Genomic DNA, 26,043 nt, shown 5'->3' on the forward strand with positions numbered 1-26,043 from the left:
AGCGCCAACATATTCCGCAGTGCTGTACAATTAGTGGAGAACATACAATATACACACACAAATACAAAAGGTAGAGAGGGCCCTGCCCATAAGCGGAGATCTTGCCATTTAATCTCTTCTATACAAAGTGCATAGGTAGATAGCCCATGAGCTTACGATCTAAATGATACCGTGGGGATTTGAGACAAGAGGCACAGGATGATGGCGCCAAATTAATCCAGTATGTTTCTCTTTGAGAACCATCAGATTGGCGGGGCACAGCGATTGCAGCACATGCACCCTAGGTTTCTAGTTTGTCTCAATGAGAAGCATTGCAGGGTTACTTCAGAGATTTGAAGTGGTTATACCGGTTGGAGTCTGTATGTGCAATGTTTCACTGTGAAATGCTGCACATTCAGAGTTTAACCCCTTTACTGCAACAGCTGTAACACCACCTCAGGCAGCATCATTGAGGAGTCATTAGCCAGCCTCTAAGAAGTGTTCCAGTCACTTGTGTGCATGTTGGACATCTGGACGCACAGCATGAGGGTCACAAGAGTCTACCCGCACCATGCCGTCCATCTTTCCTGTATGTATCTCCTCCTGCAGTAATGGGGCATAAAGTAAGGAGAGGAGGATTAGTTTCCAGGAAAACTTTGCTTCAGCGCTGAAACAGAGGTAACATATTGCTTTATAATTTTATTTTAGGTTTAAAGGAATGGAGACCAGGATAGAAGAGTTGCTCTAAACAAAAACAGTGTTTTATTTAAACTAGTGTCACGAGTCAGATGCAATTATTGGGTTACTTGATTTGGACAACAATTACAAAGTCCGACTAAAAGTATTATATATTCCGGCATATAAGTTTGCCCCCAAAATAATATGCATGTTGTGGACCTAGGCGAGGTCTCCAGACTCGTACGTTTACAATTTGGGCCTAGGCCAAATTCAGAATTCAACAAATAAAGCCACAGGCACTAAGCAGTGTGGCATATATGTATGGTGGCAATGAAGGAGTTACTCTGCTTTGTATGGGATCTGAATTTGAGGAAGGTCGCAAACAGTAAAAGAGCGGGAAACTGGGACAGAATAAAAAGCAGCAGCCCAAATTTAATACTGTCATAGTGTACTGAAGCAAGAGTGGTGCAGACGGACCATGCCCTCCCTCCATTTAATTGTATTGTTGTAGTGTTATAAAGCATAGGGGCATAAAATCACCTCAGGGTCAAATTCTGAGGAAGGATATTGTGCTAAATTGTTTTAAATAAAAGGTGGTCAGGTCATCTAAGACCGATTAGCAATGCAGTGGTTAATAGAGTTAAAAGGTTAAAGTTTGTGTTATATGGTTATGGAATTATGGTTACTGTATATACTCGAGTATAAGTCGACCCGAATATAAGTCGAGACCCCTAATTTTACCCCCCAAAACTGGGAAAACGTATTGACTCGAGTATAAGACTAGGGTGGGAAATGCAGCAGCTACTGGTAAATTTCTAAATAAAATTAGATCCCCCAAAAATATATTTATTTACAGTGTGTGTATATAATGAATGCAGTGTGTGTGTGTGTGTGTGTGTATGAATGCAGTGTGTGTGTATGAGTGCAGTGTGTGTGTGTGTGTGTGTATATGAGTGCGTGTATATGAGTGAGTGTGTGTGTGTGTATGAATGCAGTGTGTGTTTGTGTGATGCAGAGCCGTGGGGGTGGGGGGGGCATTTTTATTTATTTATTTTAATTATTATTATTTTAATATAATTTTTTTTGTTATATTAATATTTTTTTAAATTTTATTATTATTTAAATTTGTATTTATTTATTTTTGTCCCCCCTCCCTGCTTGTTTGCTGGCCAGGGAGGGGGGCTCTTATTCCCTGGTGGTCCAGTGGATGGGCTGTGCAGGAGGGGGGCTGGCAGGAAGCATTTACTTACCTCTCCTGCAGCTCCTGTCAGCTCCCTTCTCCTCCGCGCCGGTCCGGTCAGCTCCCCTGTCAGCTCACACTGTAATTCTCACGGTCTCTCGCGAGACTTACAGTGGAGCTGACAGAGGAGCTGACCGGACCGGCGCGGAGGAAAAGGGAGCTGACAGGAGCGGTAAGTAAATGCTTCCTGCCAGCCCCCAACAGGACCGCCGGGCTTGTAATGAGCTCAGCGGTCCTGGTCTGTATTATGGCAATGTAAGTTGCCATAATACAGACATTAACTCGAGTATAAGACGAGTTGGGGTTTTTCAACACAAAAAATGTGCTGAAAAACTCGACTTATACTCGAGTATATACGGTATAAGCCCCTTAACCCCTTAAGGACACATGACATGTCTGACATGTCATGATTCCCTTTTATTCCAGAAGTTTGGTCCTTAAGGGGTTAAAGCTTTGAATAAACACCACAACCAAGCCCATTGAAAAGTAAACATTAATTGCGTGGTCTCATTTATTTATGCAAATATTGCCTACCATACATATAGTCACATTTAATGTGAAATAATATATTATGTTTTACCTATTGTATCCGGTTATTTGTCATTTTATGATACGATTAACAAGATGGTCAGAGTTTAAACGTAAACAAACAAAACATTAGTGTGTAGTTTACTTTATTTGCCAATAGATGGCATGTGAGTATCTCTCTAGCTAGTCAGCTATGTTTACATATGAATGATATAATACCACAAGCGGTAATGTCATCTGCTAGTTCTTGTGAAATGTATAAAAGTCATCTGCTAGTTCTCAAGAAATTTATGTATAAAAAGAAAACCGTGACAACAGCCCCTCCAAAAGACACCAACTCATGCTGTGGGCCAACAACTCGAAAGCAGACATACTCCTACTCCAGGAGACTCATTTCACCCAAGCCAAACAGTTTTCTCTCCTGAGCCGACACTATCGGGTGAACCAATACGCCAGCTCCCTAACAGGCAAACAAAATGGAGTAGCCATCATCATACGGAAGTCATGCCCCCTCTCAGTCAACCATACCATTGCCGACCCACAAGGCAGATACCCCACAATAACAGGCAAAATCGGCCCGCAACAATATGCATTCTCTTCAGTATACGCGCCCAACACACCCACCAGTTCATTCTGGAACACCCTTACAGCACACCTGGCACTATTCCCCTCCCACCATTCGATCATCGGAGGAGACTTCAACGCCACCCCCTCGCCCGCAGTTGATAGACGCTGAGCCAGAACCCACGCACAACGCCGACAACCGACAGCAAAAGCCGACAAACTCTTCTCGGCATTCCTCGCCCGAACCCACCTCATAGACGCTTGGAGATCTCAACATCCCACGACATTAGACTACACCTTCTTCTCCCATCCACATCAATCACATTCCCGCATAGACCTCATCTTAATATCCCCGGCGATAGCACCCTCGCTCAAGAACACGTCCATCGGCCAGATCACCTGGTCCGACCACGCAGACACCACACTAACATTCACCATCCCAGGCACAGCCCGACCATGGTCATGGAGGCTCAACCCCACTCTCCTCCACAACCCACAGATTCGAACAACAATTGCCCAGGCCCTGACCGAATACTTCGAAACAAAGACTCGGTAGACTCCAAATGCACCAAACTAAAACTCGACCCCACATCAGAAGTGACCGCTAAAATTACAAAATGCCAGGCGGAAATCAAGCAACACATGAAAAGGGACGCGACAAAAGCCCTTCTGTGGTCCAAACAACTCTTTTACGACCATGGCAATAAGGCTGACACTCTACTGGCACGAAAGCTCAGACAACGCACAGCCCAGAAACAGATAAACAGAATAGCTACACCAAATGGAACCATAACAGAAGACCCCAGCAAGATAGCCGAAGTATTCCAAAACTACTTCACGTCCCTATACACCACTAAAACACTCGTCGACCACTTCCTGACACACACCGTTACCTTCCCTGCCAAACAAGCAGCACAAAAACTGTTTGACCCGATAACGCCAGAAGAACTCGCGGGCACCATGAAATCGCTCAAACCAAACAAATTCCCTAGCCCGGACGGGTTCACTGGGTTATACTACAAAACGTTCGCCCCCACACTCTCCCCCCACCTATGCAACCTATACAATGCCATCCTACAAGGCAATCCACTACCACAAGAAATGCCCCAGGCCACAGTCTGCCTCCTCCCCAAACCCAATAAAACACACTTAGACCCGGGACATTTCCAGCCCATCTCCCTACTTAATGTAGACATAAAATGTGTACAATATGTTTTCCTTTTTATTTTTGTTTAATTAACGACCTACACAGTAGAAAGAAGGAAGAATGAGGCACTCACACTCTGGAAATGTAAATAACACTGTTGTTACTGAATTAACCCCTAAAGTGGAACACCCTTACATCTCCTTTCTTTATATTGTACCCCTCTTATATACCTTAAGTGAGCATACCTATACTGCTTGCATTAGCAAGGTCTAGTAGGCGTAGGATCAGCAAGAAATGTCATAATCACCGCCGAACACGGGTCTGCCTCACTAGCCTTACGGGCCACCCCCGGGCGGTAGATTTTCAGGATAGCCAGGACTCAGCAATTGGGTTTCTCGTATTACTCAGGGCCAACTTGTATCCCTTGAGCATTATTGGATCCTTTAAATAGTGCGTCTCCATCTGACATTCAGAGAACTTATCAAGAGAAATGTTAATGTTAATTTGTCTAGCATGTACTTAAGGCAAGGACTTAACTACTGACTAATGTCACAAGGGACTAGAAAAACCCGTACCTTATAAACCTGACAACTACTGATATTCTGGTGTCCGATCTCTTACGGGCCCAAATAGCAACCCGGTTGCACATACTTGGCACGCACTATTTATCTTCTTTTATTAACTACACGGTTATTAAGCGTAGCGTTACCATATTCTCTCATTGTTTGTACCAAAAGAAATGTTTGCTTATACTTTCATGAAAAATGTGTAATTGTCATGCATGCCACGTTTCTGTCAAGTTATGTGACCTCTAATGTGCTGATCTGTGCTATTGTGGCACACACAACCGGCCTGTTACCTAATATTTACATACAAAAATAAAGAATTAAAAAAAAAAAACTATTCACCAAACTCATGGCAGACCGGATATGCCCCTACCTACCTCAACTCATCCACCCTGACCAGGTAGGATTCATCCCCACAAGACAGACCAGCGACAACACCAGAAGAACATTCGACCTCATATGGACCGCAACCACGAAACGGATCCCAACCCTACTGCTATCACTAGACGCAGAAAAGGCCTTTGATAGGCTGCTCTGGCCATACCTTTTCGCAACTCTCCAAAAATTCGGATTCCCCACGGGCTTCCTAGAAGCACTACAAACATTATACGCCTCACCACAGGCCAGCCTCCTATTGCCCCTTACACAACCACCCATGTTCACCATACACAATGGAACACGACAGGGGTGCCCCCTATCACTGATCTTGTTCGCCCTATCTCTAGAAACGCTCCTACAGAACCTCAGACGACATACAGCCATAAAAGGCCTCAAAATCCGAGAAGAGTATAAAACCGCAGCCTACGCAGATGACTTACTTGTCACCCTCACAGACCCGACAGCTTCCCTACCACCTCTTATTCAAGCCCTAGAGAAGTACGCCAAAATCTCCGGATACAAACTCAATATAGACAAAACGGAAGCTCTACCTATACACACAGACACCCCCACAGTGGAGCACCTACAAAAGACGTACCCTTTTAAGCTAAACTCCAACCACATACAATACCTAGGCATCACCCTACCAACAGACCTCTCCCAAAGCTACTCCATGAACTACACCCCAATCATACAGAAAATCACACACGATATCACCACATGGCAGAACATGTCGATATCCTGGCTAGGCAGACTAGCCTCGGTCAAAATGAATCTTCTACCCAGACTTCTATACTTATTTCAAGCCCTCCCAATTCCAATCTCCGACCCAGACTTCAAACGACTACAGACAAAAATAGACAAGTTCATATGGTCCAACAGACGCATGCGAATAAAAAGGCAATTCCTATACGTACCCAACAGAGCAGGAGGCCTGGGCCTCCCACACCTCACCCATTATTATCAGGCAGCGCAACTAACGCAAGCCCAAAACCTGCATGCACCATACGGAGTCAAAAGATGGGTAGACCTCGAGCACGACATATTTGGCAGAAATCACTCATCCCTCTACATCTGGCTACCAAAACAAGCCAGACCCCCTATGCCACAGACAACCACAGCGCTGACCAAGAGAATCAAAATATGGGACAAAGTAGCACATAAAAGCGGCCTCACGGCACCCCTGTCCCCACTCACCCCGATACTCCGCAACATACAATTCCCCCACTACAGCAAACAACACCTTTCCAAACATTTGACCTATTCAGGCATATACAGATCAAAAGCTTCCTAACAACACCAGAAAACACAAAAGCGGGCACAACGGCACTTACCACCTTTGAGAAACAATGCATGCAAGCCCCAATACAGAAAGGACAGATTTCAGCGCTTTACCCACATAATCCAAAACATAAAAAAGGTGCTCTCACGTATGTGTCGGCTTGGGAGAGGGACCTAGGCCCAGCAGAGGACCCAACAGACTGGGCAGACATATGGGAGGCCACAGCAACAATCTCCAGCTGCTTAAACCATAAGGAACAGGCCTACAAAACACTCATGAGATGGTATATCACCCCCCTAAAGCTTAAACAGATGGGCAGGTCAGACACAGATTTGTGCTGGAAGGGATGTGGCCACAAGGGAACCTACCTCCACCAATGGTGGGAATGCCCCCCAATCAAACAAATTTGGCAACAAGTAGCGACCATGGTCTCTAGAATCTTACACACAGACATCCCACTAAATCCCTGGATCTGGCTGCTATCGAAACCACACGCAGACATACCCAGAGCACAAAACAAACTGACAGCAAAGATAGCACTAGCAGCCAGACGGGCAATAGCCGAAAAATGGGGCAGCAATGAAACACCGACCATGGAGGCAATCAGACGAAAAACAGCAGACGCAATTAAAACGGACGAATTGTCCGCAATAGTGCACGACACCACCAAACACTTTCATAAAATATGGGACCCATGGTTCTACGAATTCCCGACCCTCGCCGGCACACACTGAGCAAGCCACACACTCAAGCCAACCCGAACCGGGGCACACGAATCCCCCCAACGGGGCACCCCACCAACGCGAATGGACACCCTCTTCCCCTCCCTTTTTTTTTTCTCCCCCACCCAGACCCACACTGCTTTCCGACATCAAGACCGCGCAAAAACTACTAGAAACTTAAGCATCTAAGACCAAAGACAACACAAGACCCCACCATCATCAGCAACACACCCACCCAACTAAGGAACAACCTTAAGACAACACCCACACCCACACATGGACTACGACTATCAAAGCCCACAATCGAGAGGTACACGGCAAAGAGAACGCGAGACAGGAACGAGACGCACAAGACACCTCAAAATGTATGTAACACACCGCAAAGAGAAGGTACCCCTACCCCCATCCCTCTTACTTCTGTACCCCACCCCAAACCCAAGAAGAAAGAAAAATGCATGTTGACACGAGAGTAGAAAATATATGCTTGCTATGTATGTATGCTAAAACTACTGACGAACAACTTCCACTTGCACGTGGAAAGTTAGAATACTATGAAAAACAGTTCAATGTAATGCAAACCTGTACCACAAACTAATTCCCTGCTTTCTTTCTGTACCCCCACCCCAAAAACGAACATCATTCAAAATTTAAAAATAAAGAAGAAAACCGTGACGAGAACAGGCTCCTCAGCAACACGGCATCCGCCTGCACCACAAAGGAGCGTACACCACACCACACGCTTGTAGTACCCGGGAACGCAACACAAATCAATCACTGGCATCCCACCACTCAGAGAGACCTGGGCTTGCCCCCAAACATGACCACGACACAAAGGTGCTCATCACAAGCATTTCACTGTACAACTTGAAACAAACAACAAATGTTATATAAATATGTGTAACCGCTTTATACATGAAAATTGAAAACCCAAGAAATGCCTGAAATGCTTTTCCTGTACAATTGAGCACGGAAAATGACAAATAAAGAATAAAAAAAAAAAAAAAAAAAAAAAGGAAAACCGTGAATTCTAAGAGTATTCAGTTGAGTGATAACAGTAATGGTAAGCAATCCATAAATTGCATTTAGTTGGAAGTGATATTAGAAGGTTGAACGCAGTGTGTGTGTGTGTGTGTGTGTGTATATATATCTCTATCTCTCCATCTATCTATACCACAAACTTTGCACCAATGAGGAAGAGGCAAGGAGGATAGCAACATCCAAGTACCTCCAAATAGTCAGACAGCTCCTGAAGTCCCAGCTCAATGGCAAGAACAAGCTCCAAGCCATCAACACATATGCCCTACTGGTTAAAACCCCTTCAGCAGCTTACCTTAATCCAGCACCGGGCTCTCTTGGCGCTGGTGACCTCTCCTCCCCCGCCGACGTCAGCTCCCTCGTCTGATGTCATCAGAGCCGAATGCGCATTCCTCCAGCATCGCAGATGCGCCTCTAGTGGCTGTCCGGAAGACAGCCACTAGAGGCTGGCTTAACCCCAAATGTAAACATCTGAAGGGTTAAAACCTGAGGGACCTGGCACCCAGACCACTTCATTGAGCTGAAGTGGTCTGGGTGACTATAGTGTCCCTTTAACTGTTTTTCCTGATAGTCATGTTGATAAGGAAAAAAAAATTACATTGGTAAGGGCATCATCTGTGAGTTGGAGCACGTATTCTACACACCCACTTACCTCTGCTGTCTTTGCCCAATGCAAAGGGGTTGCTTTATAACGTGGGTCTTCAGCATTGACCTGACTAGCACGGACATCCAGGATGCATTCCACACATCTAAAAATTATGAAATTTAAAAATTTTACTCAAAAAGAAGGATATAAGGCATGTGTGAAATCTAGCAAATGCCCTTTACAATGAAATTTGCCATGCCAGATTTAAAAAATATGAAAGGTTCAATCACAATTATTTGATGTGGTCTTGCCCCTGGATTACACAAGTTATGTGCCATTTACCAAGTACATAACAGGATGCTTAAGTTAAAGGAACACTACAGTCACCAGAACAACTACAGCTTAATGTAGTTGTTCTGGTGAGTATAATCATTATATGCAGGCATTTTCATGCAAACACTGTTTACATTGCCCCTAGGGAAACCTCCAAGTGGCCACTGGAGGTGCTTCCAGGGGCAGTGCTGCACAGTAGGGAGCAGTGCCTTTCAGCGTCTCCATGCTCTGCATGGGGACGCTGAATTTTCCTCATAGAGATGCATTGATTCAATGCATCTCTATGAGGAGGTGCTGATAGGCCAAAATGGCATTTGGCCCGACCCCTTGCCGATTTCAGTCGATTGGCTAAAAATCTGCAATTCTGATGATGTCAACAAGGGGGCAGGGCTAGCGCACCCACGCGGCGCTGGAAGAAATGTTTTATTAACTTTTAAGGGAGCTAAGGAGGGGATGGGGGGAGCAAGCCACCTTAGTGGTGGAAATGTTTTGACTGAGACCATAATGTCCAAGTATAGTAGTTACCTGGCTTGAGTAGTACTGCCAGTAGTATTTTATAGAGCACGGCAAACTGCTATTACAGCCTGCACATATGCCCATATAGTATTCTAAACCGCTCAACTTGCTTTACCTTCTGAGTGTGTGTAGGGGGAGTGTTTTACAGTACCTCTGTGCAACGCACAGATGCTGAACAAAAAATAGAGAAATTAGTTTACCCTGTAGGTTTACAATCTGCCTAAGCACTATAACCACTACATGCTGTTGCCATGATGTTAGATGGCTGTGGGACCATCCACCAAATCTGGGTCAATACGTTTTTGAGCAATCTGACCAAAACCAAATCAGCATGAGACACCTGTAGCTTGCCGTATTAATAATGCACTGCCTATAAATATAATTCAAATATAGGCAAAATTGATATTCGTAATATAAAAGTGTAACTACTGCATAGCATGGACTGAGCCAAAGGTGCCACAGAGACCCTCCATTGTGGTCAAACCGCTTGTAAACAAAAAGTAGCGATTAAAGTGATTAGACCAGGGATGTATTTACCACAAGGCAAACAAGGCATTTGCCTATGGCGGCACTTTCAGGAGGGGGCGCCAAACAATGCCACCCCACGCTCCCAGACAAATGCCTTGTTTGCCTCATGTTCAGGGGCTGTCCACCTTACTGTCAGTGAGTGAGTGAGTGAAGCTGTTAAAGTGTGTCTGTGAGTGAGAATGGGTGTGCCTGTGAGTGTGTCAATGTGTGTATGTCATTTTATGTGTATCTGAGAGTGTGTGCCTGTTCGCGAGTTGGTGTGTCAGTGTGTGTCAGTGAAAGTGTGTGTTTAAACAGTGTGTGCCAATGACTGTATGTGTGTGCCAGTGACTGTGTATCTGTCAGTAAGTGTATATCAGTGCATGTATCAATGAGGGCATGTGTCTGTCAGTCAAAAAAATGGCCTTGCCACAAACTGGGGGGCAAATTTAGATTTTGGGAATGCCCGAATTTAGTCGTGCCTAGGGCAGCACAAATCCAAAATACACCACAGGATTAGACTGAACTTTTAAATCAAGTTTCAAATTTGAGTACACACTCACTTGAGAGGGAAGAGCTAAAACACTGCAGAGCTAAAATAATCATAGGTTGGTCTGGTATGCCTAAAGCAACACTCAGGGATGAGGGAGTCTGACTTGGAATGGAGTGCTCAAAAACTGGGTATAGGCAGAAATTTCACCAAAAAACTGCCCCAAAATGTAGAAATACAATTATATCAATACAATTATATCATTACAGGTGCAATGATATGGGTGAACCCAGGAGCTAATTCCACTTAGAAAGGCTTGAGTCACCAGTATGGATATGTAGTGTGAATACCAGGCAGCACTATATACATAGTAGTTGCCTGGTATTCACACTACATATCCATACTGGTGACTCAAGCCTTTCTAAGTGGAATTAGCTCCTGGGTTCACCCATATCATTGCACCTGTAATGATATAATTGTATTTCTAAAATAATCATAAGTTACCATAATTTCCAGAGTATCTTGAAAGATAATGCACAAATTCTTCCCACATTTGGAAAATATCTTTCTACTCTTTCATTTGTTCGAAAATAGAAAAACCCTTAAACCAAGGAGGACTATACTCTTCCCTAAGTTCTGCAGGAATAACGTTAGGGATGAAGCTGGTGAAATAAAGGGTTTGGTAATGCAAGCAATCAGCTGTATGTGTTTACAAGCCCTTCTACAGATGTCTTGTGCTCCGATGAAATTATCCTGTGTCCTGAGATATGCTCATTGATAGCTTGATAAACTACTGTAAAAATATGCTCTTGATCAACAGTACTTGAAATATTTTAAATCATGAATTTATTTTTTTTCCCAAACTAGATCCTACGTGAGGTTACAGTATCGGTTTCACAGAGTTCATCAAGTATAAAACATACAGGAAAAAAAAGAGTTTCCATTTTTTGTGTAGACCAATAACTGATTTAATCTCACCCTTTTTGTGTGTATTTCATAGCTGTATGGATAGGGTATCCTTCATTCCCTAAAATGTCACAGGAAGCTTGGGAGCGAAGAAGAGCCTGAACAGTCTCCACTTTTCCCAATCGGCAGGCAATATGCAAAGGAGTCTCCTTCATGTCATTGAGATGGTTAACACCCACAGACCGAACAGAGCACAGGAGCTAGATAGGAGAAAGGAGTGTTAAATCGATGGAAACTCATTATTTATATAGCGCTTTACAGTTATAGAAAGCACAAACAAGCTTACAATCTATCAAGCAACAGAGCACAGATAAGTCACTCTGCAAGATATACAATACAAACCAACAGGGACAAAAAGGGAACAATATTGCTAAAGTATAGAGGTGTAACTTGGGGACAAATCACAAAGTATGATACAAATTTAAGGCAGGAATGCAGAGCACTATACAAAAAGCAGTAAAATCACAAGAGTTGAAAATGTCAATACCCGCACCTCAACGATACGAGGGTTATTCTGAGAAGCTGCATAATGATAAACAGTATCTCCGTCGGTATCTGCAATGTCTTGCCGGGCATGGCACTCTTCTATCAGCTCCTTCACACACGCAACATCCCCCTTTCTGCAGGCCAAATGCAGAGGTGTGCATCCTTTATCACACTCTGTGCTGTTTACACTCCTATTTACAAAAGGAAACATATGCATATGGATATGAGCGATTAGAGGCAGTTTGATCACTTCCCATTAAACATTGAACCAAGTGAGAGGTCTTCTAATATTCATTATGGCTATTCTTTAGAACATAGTTTCTCATTGAATGGCTTCTGTAGTCTTCACTGGCAGCTCAATCTAAACTACATTAGGCAACCAATGCAAGGGTAGCAGTGTGCTAGTGATGGTAGTTCTGCTACAGGATACAGCTGGAAGGGGGATGGACACCACATCAACTCCACTTGTTGCATTACTTTAGCGCAGTTTAGCATTAACCAAGACAGAGGTTACTCACTCATTCTCCCCTGCGTAGTCTACCAGCTCGGCACATTCCGTCTGCATTGTGAGCAAAGGGGACATAAATACTGTCCTCTTTCCACAAACAGTGCAGGCTGAATGCACCAAGCTGGCACAACGGAGATTGAGTATAATTTGTCTCAGTACCGCGTTGATTTGCTACAATGAGGATACGTGAGAGTGGTAAGGGAGGCACACACAATAGAGGTGGACAAATTCACAATTAATAAAATAAATGATGTTAAGAATATGGGGGGGTGCACCGGAGGATATGAGCAGGGAACATTTGACCGTTAAACAAACATGAACAGTTATTCTTTCACATGTTGTCTGTATTATATGTTTAAATAGAAGGAAATGCGCTAAACTGGTAGGCCCCAGGCATTTGCAATAAATGTGGCTGTACTTGCTGTCTGTTTCCATTGAGGCTCGTTTAGAAAAACAGTGAGGAATGGTTTGCTTTAGCAGGTCATAAACAACCATTGTGATTTACATAAATATGTATGATCTTTATAATGAAGTTATATTTACTGATATTTCCCTATATAATCAGAAGACTACACAATGAATGTATGCATCTTTACTTAGACCATGACTTGACAAGTTTGTACAACTTGCAATAGGGATACATGGTTGAAAGTACCATTTAAATATTGTTTGTAAGAAAAAAAAAAAAGTCTTCCTGGGGCAGAGGAATGATGTTCATCTTGGCTGCAACTACATATTATCAATATCAACTTAGGCCAACCTAGAGATCACTGTTTAGTAAAAAATGCTGGGGACAGTTAGGTGCGATCTTTTATTTTACAAATATTGGTAAAATATTCAGTTTATCTTCTTTTTAAAGGAATCAGCTGGTATTCTTGTAAAGGTAGATTAAAAATAAAAGACAAAACAGAAAAAAAATTCCACTGTATGAATAAGGGTGAGAGTGAATGAGTTAAATATGGGTGACTGTCTAAATACAATATATTTGACCTTTAAAAAAAATGATATACATATACATATATATAGTAAATTTCCAGCTCATACCTAAGAATGCAATTGTGTCTAAAGCTCTCTCGCAGACCAATTTCAACTGCTACATGTGCCAGGGACCAGTTTGGGTGGCTGCGTATGCAGTCTGTTAGCTGTTGCAAGGTGTCCAAATTAAGTCCCTGTCTGACACTCTCATAGAATGGACGAAGTTTGTCTGCAAACTCTTCAAATTGCTGAAGAGCCGCAGTCTCGGAATCCAGCTGGAACAGGCTGCAAAAGTACAAATCCAGATAACATATTAAAACAAAGACAATCTCATAATATCTTGTACTCATTCTCTTTTGTTATCACACACCCCATCCCATATGCCTTATTTGCTTAAAATGTATTTATTTTTTAAAAGATTCTATTATACTGCTGATATAGGATCACTCCACTTATAGTAAACAAGGAAGTGGTAATACAGCCAATGGCAGTAGAAAAATAGTATCACCACCACTAAACTCATCACTGTAGTCCTGGGAGCATTCCAAGCTTTTCAGGATATTACCAAGGCTCTTGGAGAAGTTTCTCTACTCATATGCAATCATGGTAACTTTGCTAAGCTTCACCCATTCATGCCATTAATGGGCACGAACCCTCTTTCGGAAAGGTCTATCCAAGTTCCCTGATGATTATGTCCTTTTTGCAGAACATAGTGTTCTATTCCTTCCTTACCGATAATGATGTGTGTGATGAGATTGTTTCTTGCATTCATCCTCCACATACATTAAAATATTTGTTTAATACCTTTTTTTTACCCTCCTTCTGCTTACCTCTGGTAGTGGGGTCTGGGTACTGCTCCCTGGTGGTCCGTGTTTCCTATTCCTGGCCTTACAGTGGGGTATATGTCTTGTTCCCAAGTGGACCAGCAGTCGGAGCTGGTGGTCTGCCCCTCCAGTGGTCACAGATCACAGTAAAAGCTCTTTCCACCTTAGACCCCGAGGGCCTTAAGTGATATGCACCCACCTTGAGGTGCAAAAAACATGTTCCACCTCAGCAGTTGGAGCTGTTTGATTTTAAACTGCTTAGCCAAATGGATGGCCTGACCCTGCAGGGTACAACTTAAAGCCCATGTGTCACATGTGTGAGCAGGATTCTAAGAGACTAACTTTATTTTGGTAAATTAATAGCAGTTCTCCTATTCAAATCTAGGGGGGGAATGATAATCAATTACCAAAGATATGCCTATTTCTCATTAAAAAAAAAAAAATATATATATATATATATATATTTTATATATATAACCCTTTGTGAAATTATTATACATTTCCCTCTGAAACCATAACTTACCTGAAAAAGCACACACTTGTCTTTTAGTGCAATATTTTTCTCCTCTGGATTTCTATATCATTTCAGGCAAACTCAAACTGTTATCCAAATGGGTCAGATGAGTTTCCATTGCAGACAATGCAAAATGCTCTGCTTAAAGAGACACCATTGGCATCAAAACATCTTTAGCTTAAAGGACCACTCTAGGCACCCAGACGACTTCAGCTTAATGAAGTGGTCTGGGTGCCAGGTACCTCTAGGATTAACCCTTTTTTTTTTATAAACATAGCAGTTTCAGAAAAACTGCTATGTTTATAATGAGGGTTAATCCAGCCTCCAAATCCTCTAGTGGCTGTCTCATTGACAGCCGCTAGAGGCGCTTGCGTGCTTCTCACTGTGAAAATCACAGTGAGAGCACGCAAGCGTCCATAGGAAAGCATTGTAAATGCTTTCCTATGCGACCGGCTGAATGCGAGCGCGGCTCCTGCCGCGCATGCGCATTCAGCCGATGACGTCGCGATCAAGATGGAGAGGAGGAGGAAAGCTCCCCGCCCGGCGCTGGAAAAAGAGGTAAGTTTAACCCCTTCCTCTCTCCAGAGCCCGGCGGGAGGGGGTCCCTGAGGGTGGGGGCACCCTCAGGGTACTCTAGTGCCAGGAAAACGAGTATATTTTCCTGGCACTAGAGTGGTCCTTTAATGAAGCAGTTTGGGTGTACAGATCATAGCCATGCAGTCTAACTGCTCAATTCTCTGTCATTTAGGAGTTAAATCCCTTTTGTTTCTGTTTATGTAGCTCTAGTCACACCTTCCCTGGCTGTGCCCCACACAGTCTGCATGAAAAAATGGTTTCATTTTCAATCAGGTGTTAACTTGCTTTAGAAGTTCTTATTTACTGCTCAGTAAATTGAACTTTAATCACACAGAGGAGGCTTCTGCAGGTCCTGCAACTCTATTAACAGAGCAGAAGATAAGAAATTCTAATTTAAACAGACTGTGCAATACATGGAGTTTCAATATTAGATCTTTCTTTTCAAGAAAGTTTTAGGAAAGCTTTTTAGGAAGTTCAAATATCATGCATGGAGGTCTGACTAGGGCTGTATAAACAAAGTGATTTAACTCCTAAATGGCAGAGAAGTGCACAGTGAGACTGCAGGGACATGATCTATACACCAGAACTGCTTCATTAAGATAAAGTTGTTTTGGTGCCTATGGTGTGCCTTTAAGTTGACACTTTCAGGTACAAGAGGAATCATGGGCATTTGCCCATGATTTGTTAAGACTGTGAATATGTGAACTTGCATTATTATAAATGATGACATGTTACCAATTCTATTGATGGAGGAAAATTATCTAAAAGACACAGGGGGAACCTTATTTGCAAGATTGCTCGTGAAAAACACATCACAGATCGATTATTTTTTTCCAATTTTTATAAGTCTGTACAGAAGACACTAACCGGTAGGCATGCTGTGTAGTGTTTGCATTAACCAGGAGACAGTCCCACGTTTTTGTAGTCCTGTATAGCAAAACCCGTCCATTTTCTCTGATACGGACAAAGCGAACATACTCTGTCAGAGGTACCTCACGTACTCGGTATGGGTTTGTAAACAGGTTGCTCACTGCACTAACAGTGTTGAAGATTCGTCCAAATATATCCATTCCTGAATCCACTATAATACAGAAGTAAAATCATAGCAACAGTTAGCACACATCACCAATATTAGATATAGAGCTTGAACAATCTGCTGTTAAAAATAATTGTATAGAAATCCTTTGAGTATTATTATACATAAGTTATACTATAAAAAAAAAAAAGTGGTCATAACATCTGGAGTCTGTATGAGTCACTGCAACACTACACATACAGAGTTTAACCCCTTTCACGGCACATACAGAGTTTAACCCCTTTGCTACCAGAGGTGTAACTCAAATAGACTGTTTAATAGCCCCCAAGAAAATGAAACATCAGAGGGGGAAACAAAAACAGAATATCCTTACCTTAGGTGTTTCCGACCTGTAGGTCCTTACACATAGGATTATATAAAACATATACTGTACAACCCTTTATCATGCTACATAGGACGTAAAAATATTATCACATCATATGTAGCAGAATTTTTTTTTTTTTTTTTTTTTTATTTGACTAGTGGATTCACAGTTTAGTTAAAAACTCCATTACGTTTGTTAAAGCCAGGATGTTGCTTGGTTCTAGAAATACTTGGGTCAAAACAAGAAAACTCTAACAGAGAGGTATTCAATGCAAATATTTCATTCTACCTATCAATAGTGTGGGGGTGCAGCAAAGTTCTGATCCTAAACACTCCTTTCCGACAGTTGCTGTGCGGAATAATATTCTAGTGATCTTTATTTTTATATCAGGCAGCTGCTTTGAGTACAATAAATTATAATAAACAAATAGTAAATAATAACCCTTCTGCCCCCTACACTAAATTTAGAGTACAGGGTTGAAGAGTTCCACATCTGAAACCCCCAAAGGACCAGCAACGCCTATAGTTAAAAGTGTCATTCTAGAACTTTGTATTAATGCACCACTATTATTAGTAGCATTTATATAGCGTCAACATATTCACCAGTGGTGAAGAAAGCCCAGTTCCAACAAACTCAAACATTGGAAGGTATGACAAAGTCAAAGGTGTAGAATACAAATAAAAGTGTTAAAAATACAGAAATACAGTTGCAAGAAAAAGTATGCGAACCCTTTGGAATGATATCAATTTCTGCACAAATTGGTCATAAAATGTGATCTGATCATCATCTAAGTCACAACAATAGACAATCACAATCTGCTTAAACTAATAACACACAAAGAATGAAATGTTGCCATGTTTTTATTGAACACACCATGTAAACATTCACAGTGCAGGTGGAAAAAGTATGTGAAAGAGGGTAAAAGTACATAAAATGAAATGTGCAAGAAAAAAAAAATCAATTATAGCTCTGAAACTGGAAAGAGGGTCACCAATCCTCTCTAAGTAAATAGATATACAAACCACACTTATATAAATAAGATGAGGGGATTCCAGGAGCTATAATACGGCACAATAGTAAAAATCAATATGCAATAGATAAAAAATGAGATCCAACTCCAATAAATATATACCAAAAAAATAATAAATCGAATAAGAATAATATATGTATTGTCCAAGAAATGTCCACTTAAAAGAATAGTTTATAATAATAGATAGACAGTCCCACAAATAGGATAAGTCCAAAAGAATAAATCAGTCCACAGAATGTAGCATCGGGTAAGCTCACCAAGGTATATGTATGGGAATACACAGCTATGGAGCCCCTATGGCAATAATATAATTTACTGGGAAACAGTAAACTGCATCTTCTTGGGGCAAAAAGACCCACCAAAGTGTGACCCCCTATCTACAACCCCCCACCTAGACTTAGCCTGTGTAGCGGACAATATATAGGGGACCGGGGGCGGAGCCTGACCACGAGCCGGAGCGGTCGCACCTCAGCGAGGCTCCCGACCGCAACCCGAATAAAAGCCTGACAAGTGGGGAATTAAACCCCCAACTTACCCACTCCTGACCAGGGGCACCATCGACACTCTCCCCTACAGCCTCCCATGCCGTTTGTGTGTCCGGCACGGGTTAACCGCCGGAAGCGCAGACCCGCGGCCTACAAGCCGGCTGCAGCCCTCGATTGGACGGCATTCCTCGACGGCCTCGATCAGCCAGAGGATTCAACAGGGGACGATCCCTACATAGCACCCTCACCCACTCGGGCAGAAATGGGCCGCCGGTCCCAGAAACCCCCACCGGAGACGGCCTCAGGGTCCAGAGACATCAGCACCATGCTGCAGCAACACAGGCCGCCAGCCAAAATGGCGGGAGCGGCGGAGCAGGACACCATGAAGGTACTCAGGGGTCCCAGCCCACATGCCCAACCCCCAGAACAGGTACCTACACCAGGGGGAACCACTGATGGGTCTGCCCCAGTCACCCAGCGGGACTTCCAGCACCTAATTGGGGAAATAAAAAACCTCCTGGCGACCAGCATAGCAGCCATTAAATCTGATGTGCAGGCTATAGATGTCAGGGTGCAGGCCACAGAGAACGATGTTGCTAACATCAAACAGGGACTGACAACCATGCAGGACACAGTACTGGCACTCCAGACTCAACAGCAAGCACTCTCCCTACACTATATCGCCCTCGATGACAGGACAAGGCGAAACCACATAAAAATAAGAGGAGTACCAGACGACGTCTCCTCAGACGAATTACCTCACTACCTGAGACGCCTCGTGGCCGCCATCCTGCCACCCACACAGGCCAAGAAATTCAACACGGATGGGATATACCGCCTGCCACCTTCGGGTAGGACAGCCCCAAGATTGGCCCGAGACGTGATTGTCCGCTGTGCCGCCTCCCAAGACAAAAGAATCCTGATGACCGCTCTCCGGGGCAAGACGCCACTCACATTTGAAGGCGCACAGCTTAACATCTACCAAGACCTCACCAGAGCCACGCTACAATGGCGCAGATCGCTGAACCAAGTCACCAGCACCCTCAGAGAAGCGGGGATAGAATACCACTGGAGGTCGCCCAGATTCCTGGTGGTCACTAGACACGGAACTGTCCACAAACTCTCCACTCTTGAAGAGTTCCCGACATTCTGTCACGCTTTGGGCATACCCGCACCTAACCAGGCCACTGACAAGTGACCTACTCCTGAGGCCTGACTCCAACAACAGAGACTTTACCACACATGTTTTACGTTGCTCAGTTATGACTACCCATATTCTGCTGACCTTGAACTACTCCTAGCTCACCTCATCCCCCCCCACTGACAAGAGGGAGCGACCGCTCCAAACATACGTACCCCCCCCCAGACCCCCCTGGGCTCTGGTATACATAGAAGAAGGCCATAACTCAGAACCCGATAGGGTCACTACACACATACTATGGTTACTCACCCATTCTCCCGAGGCAATACACACACTCACGATAACACACCATTGCGGACCCACACTCTCTAGTACATAATTTTGTTTAACTGCTATTGTTCATGCCGTACTATGTTTTCATGATTATGTTTGATGTACAGTTCAAATACTCTTGACCCGCAAGGGTGTGAAAAAAAAAAACAAATTTCAATAAAAAGAGATTGACAAAAAAAAAAAAAAATATATAGGGGACCGTACGCCCGAATTGACCTGACTGAAACTTTTGACCAAAGTAACCCACTCTCAACAGATCAAAATGTCCCGATCCAAGGACTCTCACCCAAATGTTGAGACTGCTAAGACAGTACAGACGGAGGTAAACACATACCCATAGGAACGCATAGGTCCACCTCGGATCGGGGCCCCACCCAGACTTTAGACCTCCCCCGGGTACACAGAGTTATCAATTACTTACTGCATGTATGTTTGTTTGTTGCATGTTTATAATATGTTTTATTATGCTTACAAATGTTTCCTTATGTCTCAAGAAACTAAATAGAATCTTATAGATGTTGAAGTTACCAACCCCCACAAGCACCATTCATCCCGCCCTACAGTGGAACCACCCCACGCTGTACATCACCAAACAGGACCAAGAATGATCTTCTGACCCTACACCAACCCGCCTATTGGTGAGAAGTAGAGAGTGACCCACCACACCCAGTGCGGGAGGAGACGGGAACGTGAAAAACCTTCCTCTCCTTCCCCTCACCCCACCCTCCTTGGGTCCAGGCAGGGACCCCACTCACACTTAAAACCACCCCCAAGGCACTACCCTCACCCCCCAACACCGCCTGGCAAACACAATACAACCCCATACAGCCTACCCCACCTCTACTGTCCCCCCTCCCCTTCCCTCGCCAACCTCTACCGACTCCTCTCTTCCCTGCCCCCCCCACCCCTATCCGTCACACCCTCGTCCGCGGGCCTTCGGTCCTCCCCCAACATAAACCCCCCAAATCCCACAAACATGCCAAGAATGCTTTCTTGTGTCTCCCTGAATGGCAAGGGCCTGAATAACCCAGCAAAGCGACACCAGCTTATACAATGGGCGAACTGGACCAGGGCCGACATTGTCCTACTTCAGGAAACACATTATGAAAACTCTAGACCCTTCCCCCTCAAAAACAGGAACTATAAAGAATGCTAATCATCTAACTCACTATCAGGCAAACATAATGGAGTGGCCATACTAATCCATAAATCGTGCCCCATCCACTTCACACAAGCACACCCAGACCCCCAGGGCAGATTTATGACTATAGCAGGACACTTCAACAACCACAAATACGCCATTACATGCAAATGCGCCCCCAACACCACAGACCCGACCTTCTGGTCATCCCTATGTGACCACCTCAAACTATTTGCCTCCCACCACCATCTGATACTCGGGGGGGGACTTCAACGTGACACTCGCCCCCCTAATAGATAAAAAATACCCCCCTAAAAGCAGGAAAAGCCCACCCCCCACCGCCAGGACAGGCAAAATGCTCCTGGTCTTTGCAACCCACTCTGGTCTCCGGGACATATGGAGACTACAACACCCCACGACACCCAATTTCACTTTCTACTCACACCCTAACTCTTCTTATTCCAGGATTGACTTGTTCCTCATCTCCCCCTCACTGCTACCCCATACAACTACAACATCCATAGGCTCCATAGCGAGGTCCGAACACGCAGATATCTCCCTCACACTGGAGATCCCTTAAACAGCAAGGACCTGGTCCTGGCGACTAAATCCCACCCTACTCCACAACCCTCGCATTAAACCGATCATTCAACAAGCTATCACAGACTACTTTACCCTAAATAAGGACTCGGTCACCTCAGCGACTACACTATGGGCGGCCCACAAGACAGTGATTAGGGGACTGCTCATAGCAGAGGCCTCGAAACATAAAAAACAAAAACTGCAAGAACTGGATCTCACCTCCCTTAGTTCACCAGAAGCCAAACATAAACGGGGTCCCATAACATACAAATTCAAATTATTTCTCCTCCCTCTATGATCATAGCCCGGACGCCCAACAACAACAACCACATCTTCAAATGGCAACAGAAACGTACCTTGAGGAGATTCCCCTCCCCTCACTGTCAGAAGCAGGAAGAGACAAACTCTCCGGCCCAATCATGGACGAAGAGATCGCTAACACACTGAAAATGCTGAAACCCAACAAATGCCCAGGCCCAGATGGGGTTTCCGGCCTATAGTATAAGACATTCTCAAGCGCCCTGATATCCCACCTCACCACATTATGTAATTCAATCCTTCAAGGGGAACCCTTACCAACTGACATGCTCAGATCAAACACCTGTCTCATCCCCAAGCCCAACAAATCACACTTGGACCCGGGCCACTTCCGTCCCATTTCCCTCCTTAATGTTGACACCAAGCTATCCACCAAGTACTCGCCAACAGAATCCAACCCTACCTTCCCAAACTAGTTCACCCCGACCAAGTAGGCTTAATCCCAACACGCCAGGCGTGCGACAACACAAGACGCACGAACGATCTGATATGGGTGGCCCAAAATAGGAAGACCCTGATCCTCCTCCTCCTCTCAATGGACGCCGAAAAGGCGTTCGACCGTTTACTTTGGCCTTTTCTATTCACCACCCTACAAAAATTCTGCTTCCCTAAACCCCTCATCGTGGCTCTGAAAACACTATATACCCATCCATCTGCTACCCTCCTCATGCCTAACACCCAATCGCCGGACTTCACCATGCACAACAGGACAAGGCAGGGCTGCCCACTATCCCCACTCCTATTCGCTCTCTCCCTAGAACCATTACTACAAAAAATCCGATACTCAAAAGCAATCCAAGGACTAAGGGTCCAAAATGACGAATACAAAACGGCTGCCTACGCCGACGATATCCTCCTCACCATCACAGACCCAGAACGATCCTTACTAACGCTTCTCCAAGAATACACAAACCTCTTGGGGGTACAAATTAAATCTGGATAAAAATGAAGCTCTCCCGATAGGAATCCCACAACAAATCTTGGACCATCTCAAAATCACCTACCCATTCAAATACAACACACAAAGCATTCAGTACCTAGGGACACACCTACCCAAAGAACTCTCTGAAACATACACTCTAAGCTACACTCCCATGCTCCATCAAGCGTGCAATGACTTGCAAAGATGGAACCCCATGGCCATCTCCTGGTTAGGAAGAATAGCCTCAATAAAAATGTACCTTCTCCCTCGGTTCCTATACCTGTTCCAGGAACTCCCCATCCCCATCTCCACACAAGACTTTAAAGCACTCCAAACATGCATAGATAACTTCATCTGGGCGGATAAAAAAATCACGGATAAAGAGATCTGCTATGTATATAACCAGTCAGGGGGACTTGGCCTCCCGAAACTTATACTAATATTTTCAGGCGGCCCAAATGGCGCAGGCACAGAACCTACACGCACAATCAGGAACTAAACTTTGGGTAGACTTGGAACATGATCTAATGGGCGGGGATCACCCCACTGGCTCCCCAAGAATCACAGACCAAACATCCCATATTGAATACACCATCCCTGTTTACACCTATCCTAAGAAATAAACAATTCCCCGACACTTTGCCCACTACGAAGAAAATGGGCTACTAAGATTTGACCACTTTTTTCACGACCAACGACTCATACAATTCCCGGACCTGCCCAGGACGACACCACTTAACACCTTCGATACCTGCAAATCCGCAGCTTCCTTAATGACCCAACAAACGCCAACACAGCCACCTCCAAACTCACACAATTAAAAAAAAAAAAACACTCACAAGGGTCAGATATACACAATATATTCCCTCCTGAACTCAAACACCCCACCAGAAGCCCTCACTTATACAAGAGCATGGGAAAGAGATTTAGCCCCTCCAGATGACCCCACGGACTGGGCAGCCGTCTGGGAGACCACGGCCTCGCTCCAACCACAAAGAGCAAGCATATAAAATGCTGCTCCAGTGGTACCTTACACCACTAATACTTAAACAAATGGGACGCTTAGAGACGGATACTTGCTGGAAGGAATGTGGACTTCAAGGCACATATCTCCACATCTGGTGGGAATGCCCCTCAATCTCCAAAACATGATACAAGGTCATTACTCTAGCCTCCAAAATCCTGCACGTAGACCTGCCCAAAGACCCTTGGAACTGGCTCCTATCCAAACCCCACACCCCACTCACCAGAGCACAAAACAAACTGGTGGCAAAACTCGCATTAGCCACCAGACGCACGATAGCGGAACAGTGGGGTAAGTGGACAGTGGACAAGCTGTTGGCCCTGGTACATGAGACGACAACACACTTCCAAAAAATTTGGGGACCCTGGATTCTAGAACACATTACGATATCTAGAGGGAACCGGGGGCGTGCGGCCGCCCCCAATGGGAACTCCCTCCCCACCCCGCACTTTCTGCTCCCCTCTCCCCATTCACCTCCTTCCTAACCATGTCCCTTCCTCATCATACACCCCCAATCTCGACACCTTCCTCCCCCCCCTCACCCCACACAAACTAGACATTGTTACTCTCAAGGAAACTACACTTTGAGAGAAAAGAACTGTTCAACCATGACACACAAACCTCACATGGATTGGGGCAAAGAGTCTTTCCATAAACGCGCACTGACTAACGCAGCTGCGCATAATCTCAACCACTCGCCCATCCTGCCCACTCCAAACCGTAAGGGTCGACACCACAACTACAGAGCCCCTCGACATAATACATTAAACTATCTGACTTAGATATCACAAGTACCTATTGTGTATTTCATTGATTTAATTATCTGTACCCATGTACTCTGTGTCACGTATTCATCCGCTTATAAAAATGTGGTTAATGACATTTACTGTCCACACAGGAAAAGTTGTGCTGAGCAGCAACCTAATCCGTATTCCAAGACTTTATAAATGATGTACTCAGGGAATTCATTTACTCATTTGTCTTGGTTTATTTGGACGATATTTTGGTGTATTCCCCTGATCTTCAAACTCACCACTCCCATGTGAAACAGGTTCTGCAGACATTGTTGAAAAATAATTTTCAAAAGTACCGTATTTTTCGCTCTATAAGACGCACCTCACCATAAGACGCACCTAGTTTTTAGAGGAAGAAACCCAGAAAACAATATATTCTGAACAAACTGTCCCATAGTGTTTCTTACTATGGCACAGTTTGTTCAGAATATTTTTTTTCTCCCCTGTCCACTGTCTTCATCCCATCTCCCCTCCCCATAGTCTTCATCCCATCTCCCCTCCCCATAGTCTTCATCCCCCCTCCCCTCCCCATAGTCTTCACCCCCCCTCCCCTCCCCTCCCCATAGTCTTCATCCCATCTCCCCTCCCCATAGTCTTCATCCCCCCTCCCCATAGTCTTCATCCCCCCTCCCCATAGTCTTCATCCCCCCTCCCCATAGTCTTCATCCCCCCTCCCCTCCCCTCCCCATAGTCTTCATCCCCCCTCCCCTCCCCTCCCCATAGTCTTCATCCCCCCTCCCCTCCCCTCCCCATAGTCTTCATCCCCCCTCCCCTCCCCTCCCCATAGTCTTCATCCCCCTCCCCTCCCCTCCCCATAGTCTTCATCCCCCTCCCCTCCCCATAGTCTTCATCCCCCTCCCCTCCCCATAGTCTTCATCCCCCTCCCCTCCCCATAGTCTTCATCCCCCCTCCCCTCCCCATAGTCTTCATCCCCCCTCCCCTCCCCATAGTCTTCATCCCCCCTCCCCTCCCCATAGTCTTCATCCCCCCTCCCCTCCCCATAGTCTTCATCCCCCCTCCCCTCCCCATAGTCTTCATCCCCCCTCCCCTCCCCTCCCCATAGTCTTCATCCCCCCTCCCCTCCCCTCCCCATAGTCTTCATCCCCCCTCCCCTCCCCTCCCCATAGTCTTCATCCCCCCTCCCCTCCCCTCCCCATAGTCTTCATCCCCCCTCCCCTCCCCTCCCCATAGTCTTCATCCCCCCTCCCCTCCCCTCCCCATAGTCTTCATCCCCCTCCCCTCCCCTCCCCATAGTCTTCATCCCCCTCCCCTCCCCTCCCCATAGTCTTCATCCCCCTCCCCTCCCCTCCCCATAGTCTTCATCCCCCTCCCCTCCCCTCCCCATAGTCTTCATCCCCCTCCCCTCCCCTCCCCATAGTCTTCATCCCCCCTCCCCTCCCCATAGTCTTCATCCCCCCTCCCCATAGTCTTCATCCCCCCTCCCCATAGTCTTCATCCCCCCTCCCCTCCCCT

At 44.9% G+C, this 26,043-nt stretch overlaps 1 protein-coding gene across 5 annotated transcripts in view; it reads right to left on the reverse strand.

The window, feature by feature from the left end:
* The window catches only part of PLA2G6 (phospholipase A2 group VI), a 63,509-nt gene that overhangs the window by 22,361 nt on the left and 15,105 nt on the right, over positions 1-26,043 (reverse strand). For 4 of the 5 annotated variants that reach the window (XM_063426433.1, XM_063426434.1, XM_063426435.1 and 1 more), the window contains 5 exons: positions 16,268-16,481; positions 13,556-13,771; positions 12,011-12,194; positions 11,530-11,717; positions 8,772-8,868 (listed from right to left, as the gene is read on the reverse strand). In XM_063426433.1, coding sequence (XP_063282503.1) covers positions 8,772-8,868; positions 11,530-11,717; positions 12,011-12,194; positions 13,556-13,771; positions 16,268-16,470 — 888 coding nt within the window. In that variant the 5' untranslated portion in view covers positions 16,471-16,481. Of the gene's footprint in view, positions 1-8,771; positions 8,869-11,529; positions 11,718-12,010; positions 12,195-13,555; positions 13,772-16,267; positions 16,482-26,043 lie in introns of those variants that run through there. The other variant, XM_063426436.1, reaches the window with a different exon arrangement.

The sequence above is a fragment of the Pelobates fuscus genome, chromosome 7, assembly GCF_036172605.1.
Source record: "Pelobates fuscus isolate aPelFus1 chromosome 7, aPelFus1.pri, whole genome shotgun sequence".
Lineage (NCBI taxonomy): Eukaryota > Metazoa > Chordata > Amphibia > Anura > Pelobatidae > Pelobates > Pelobates fuscus.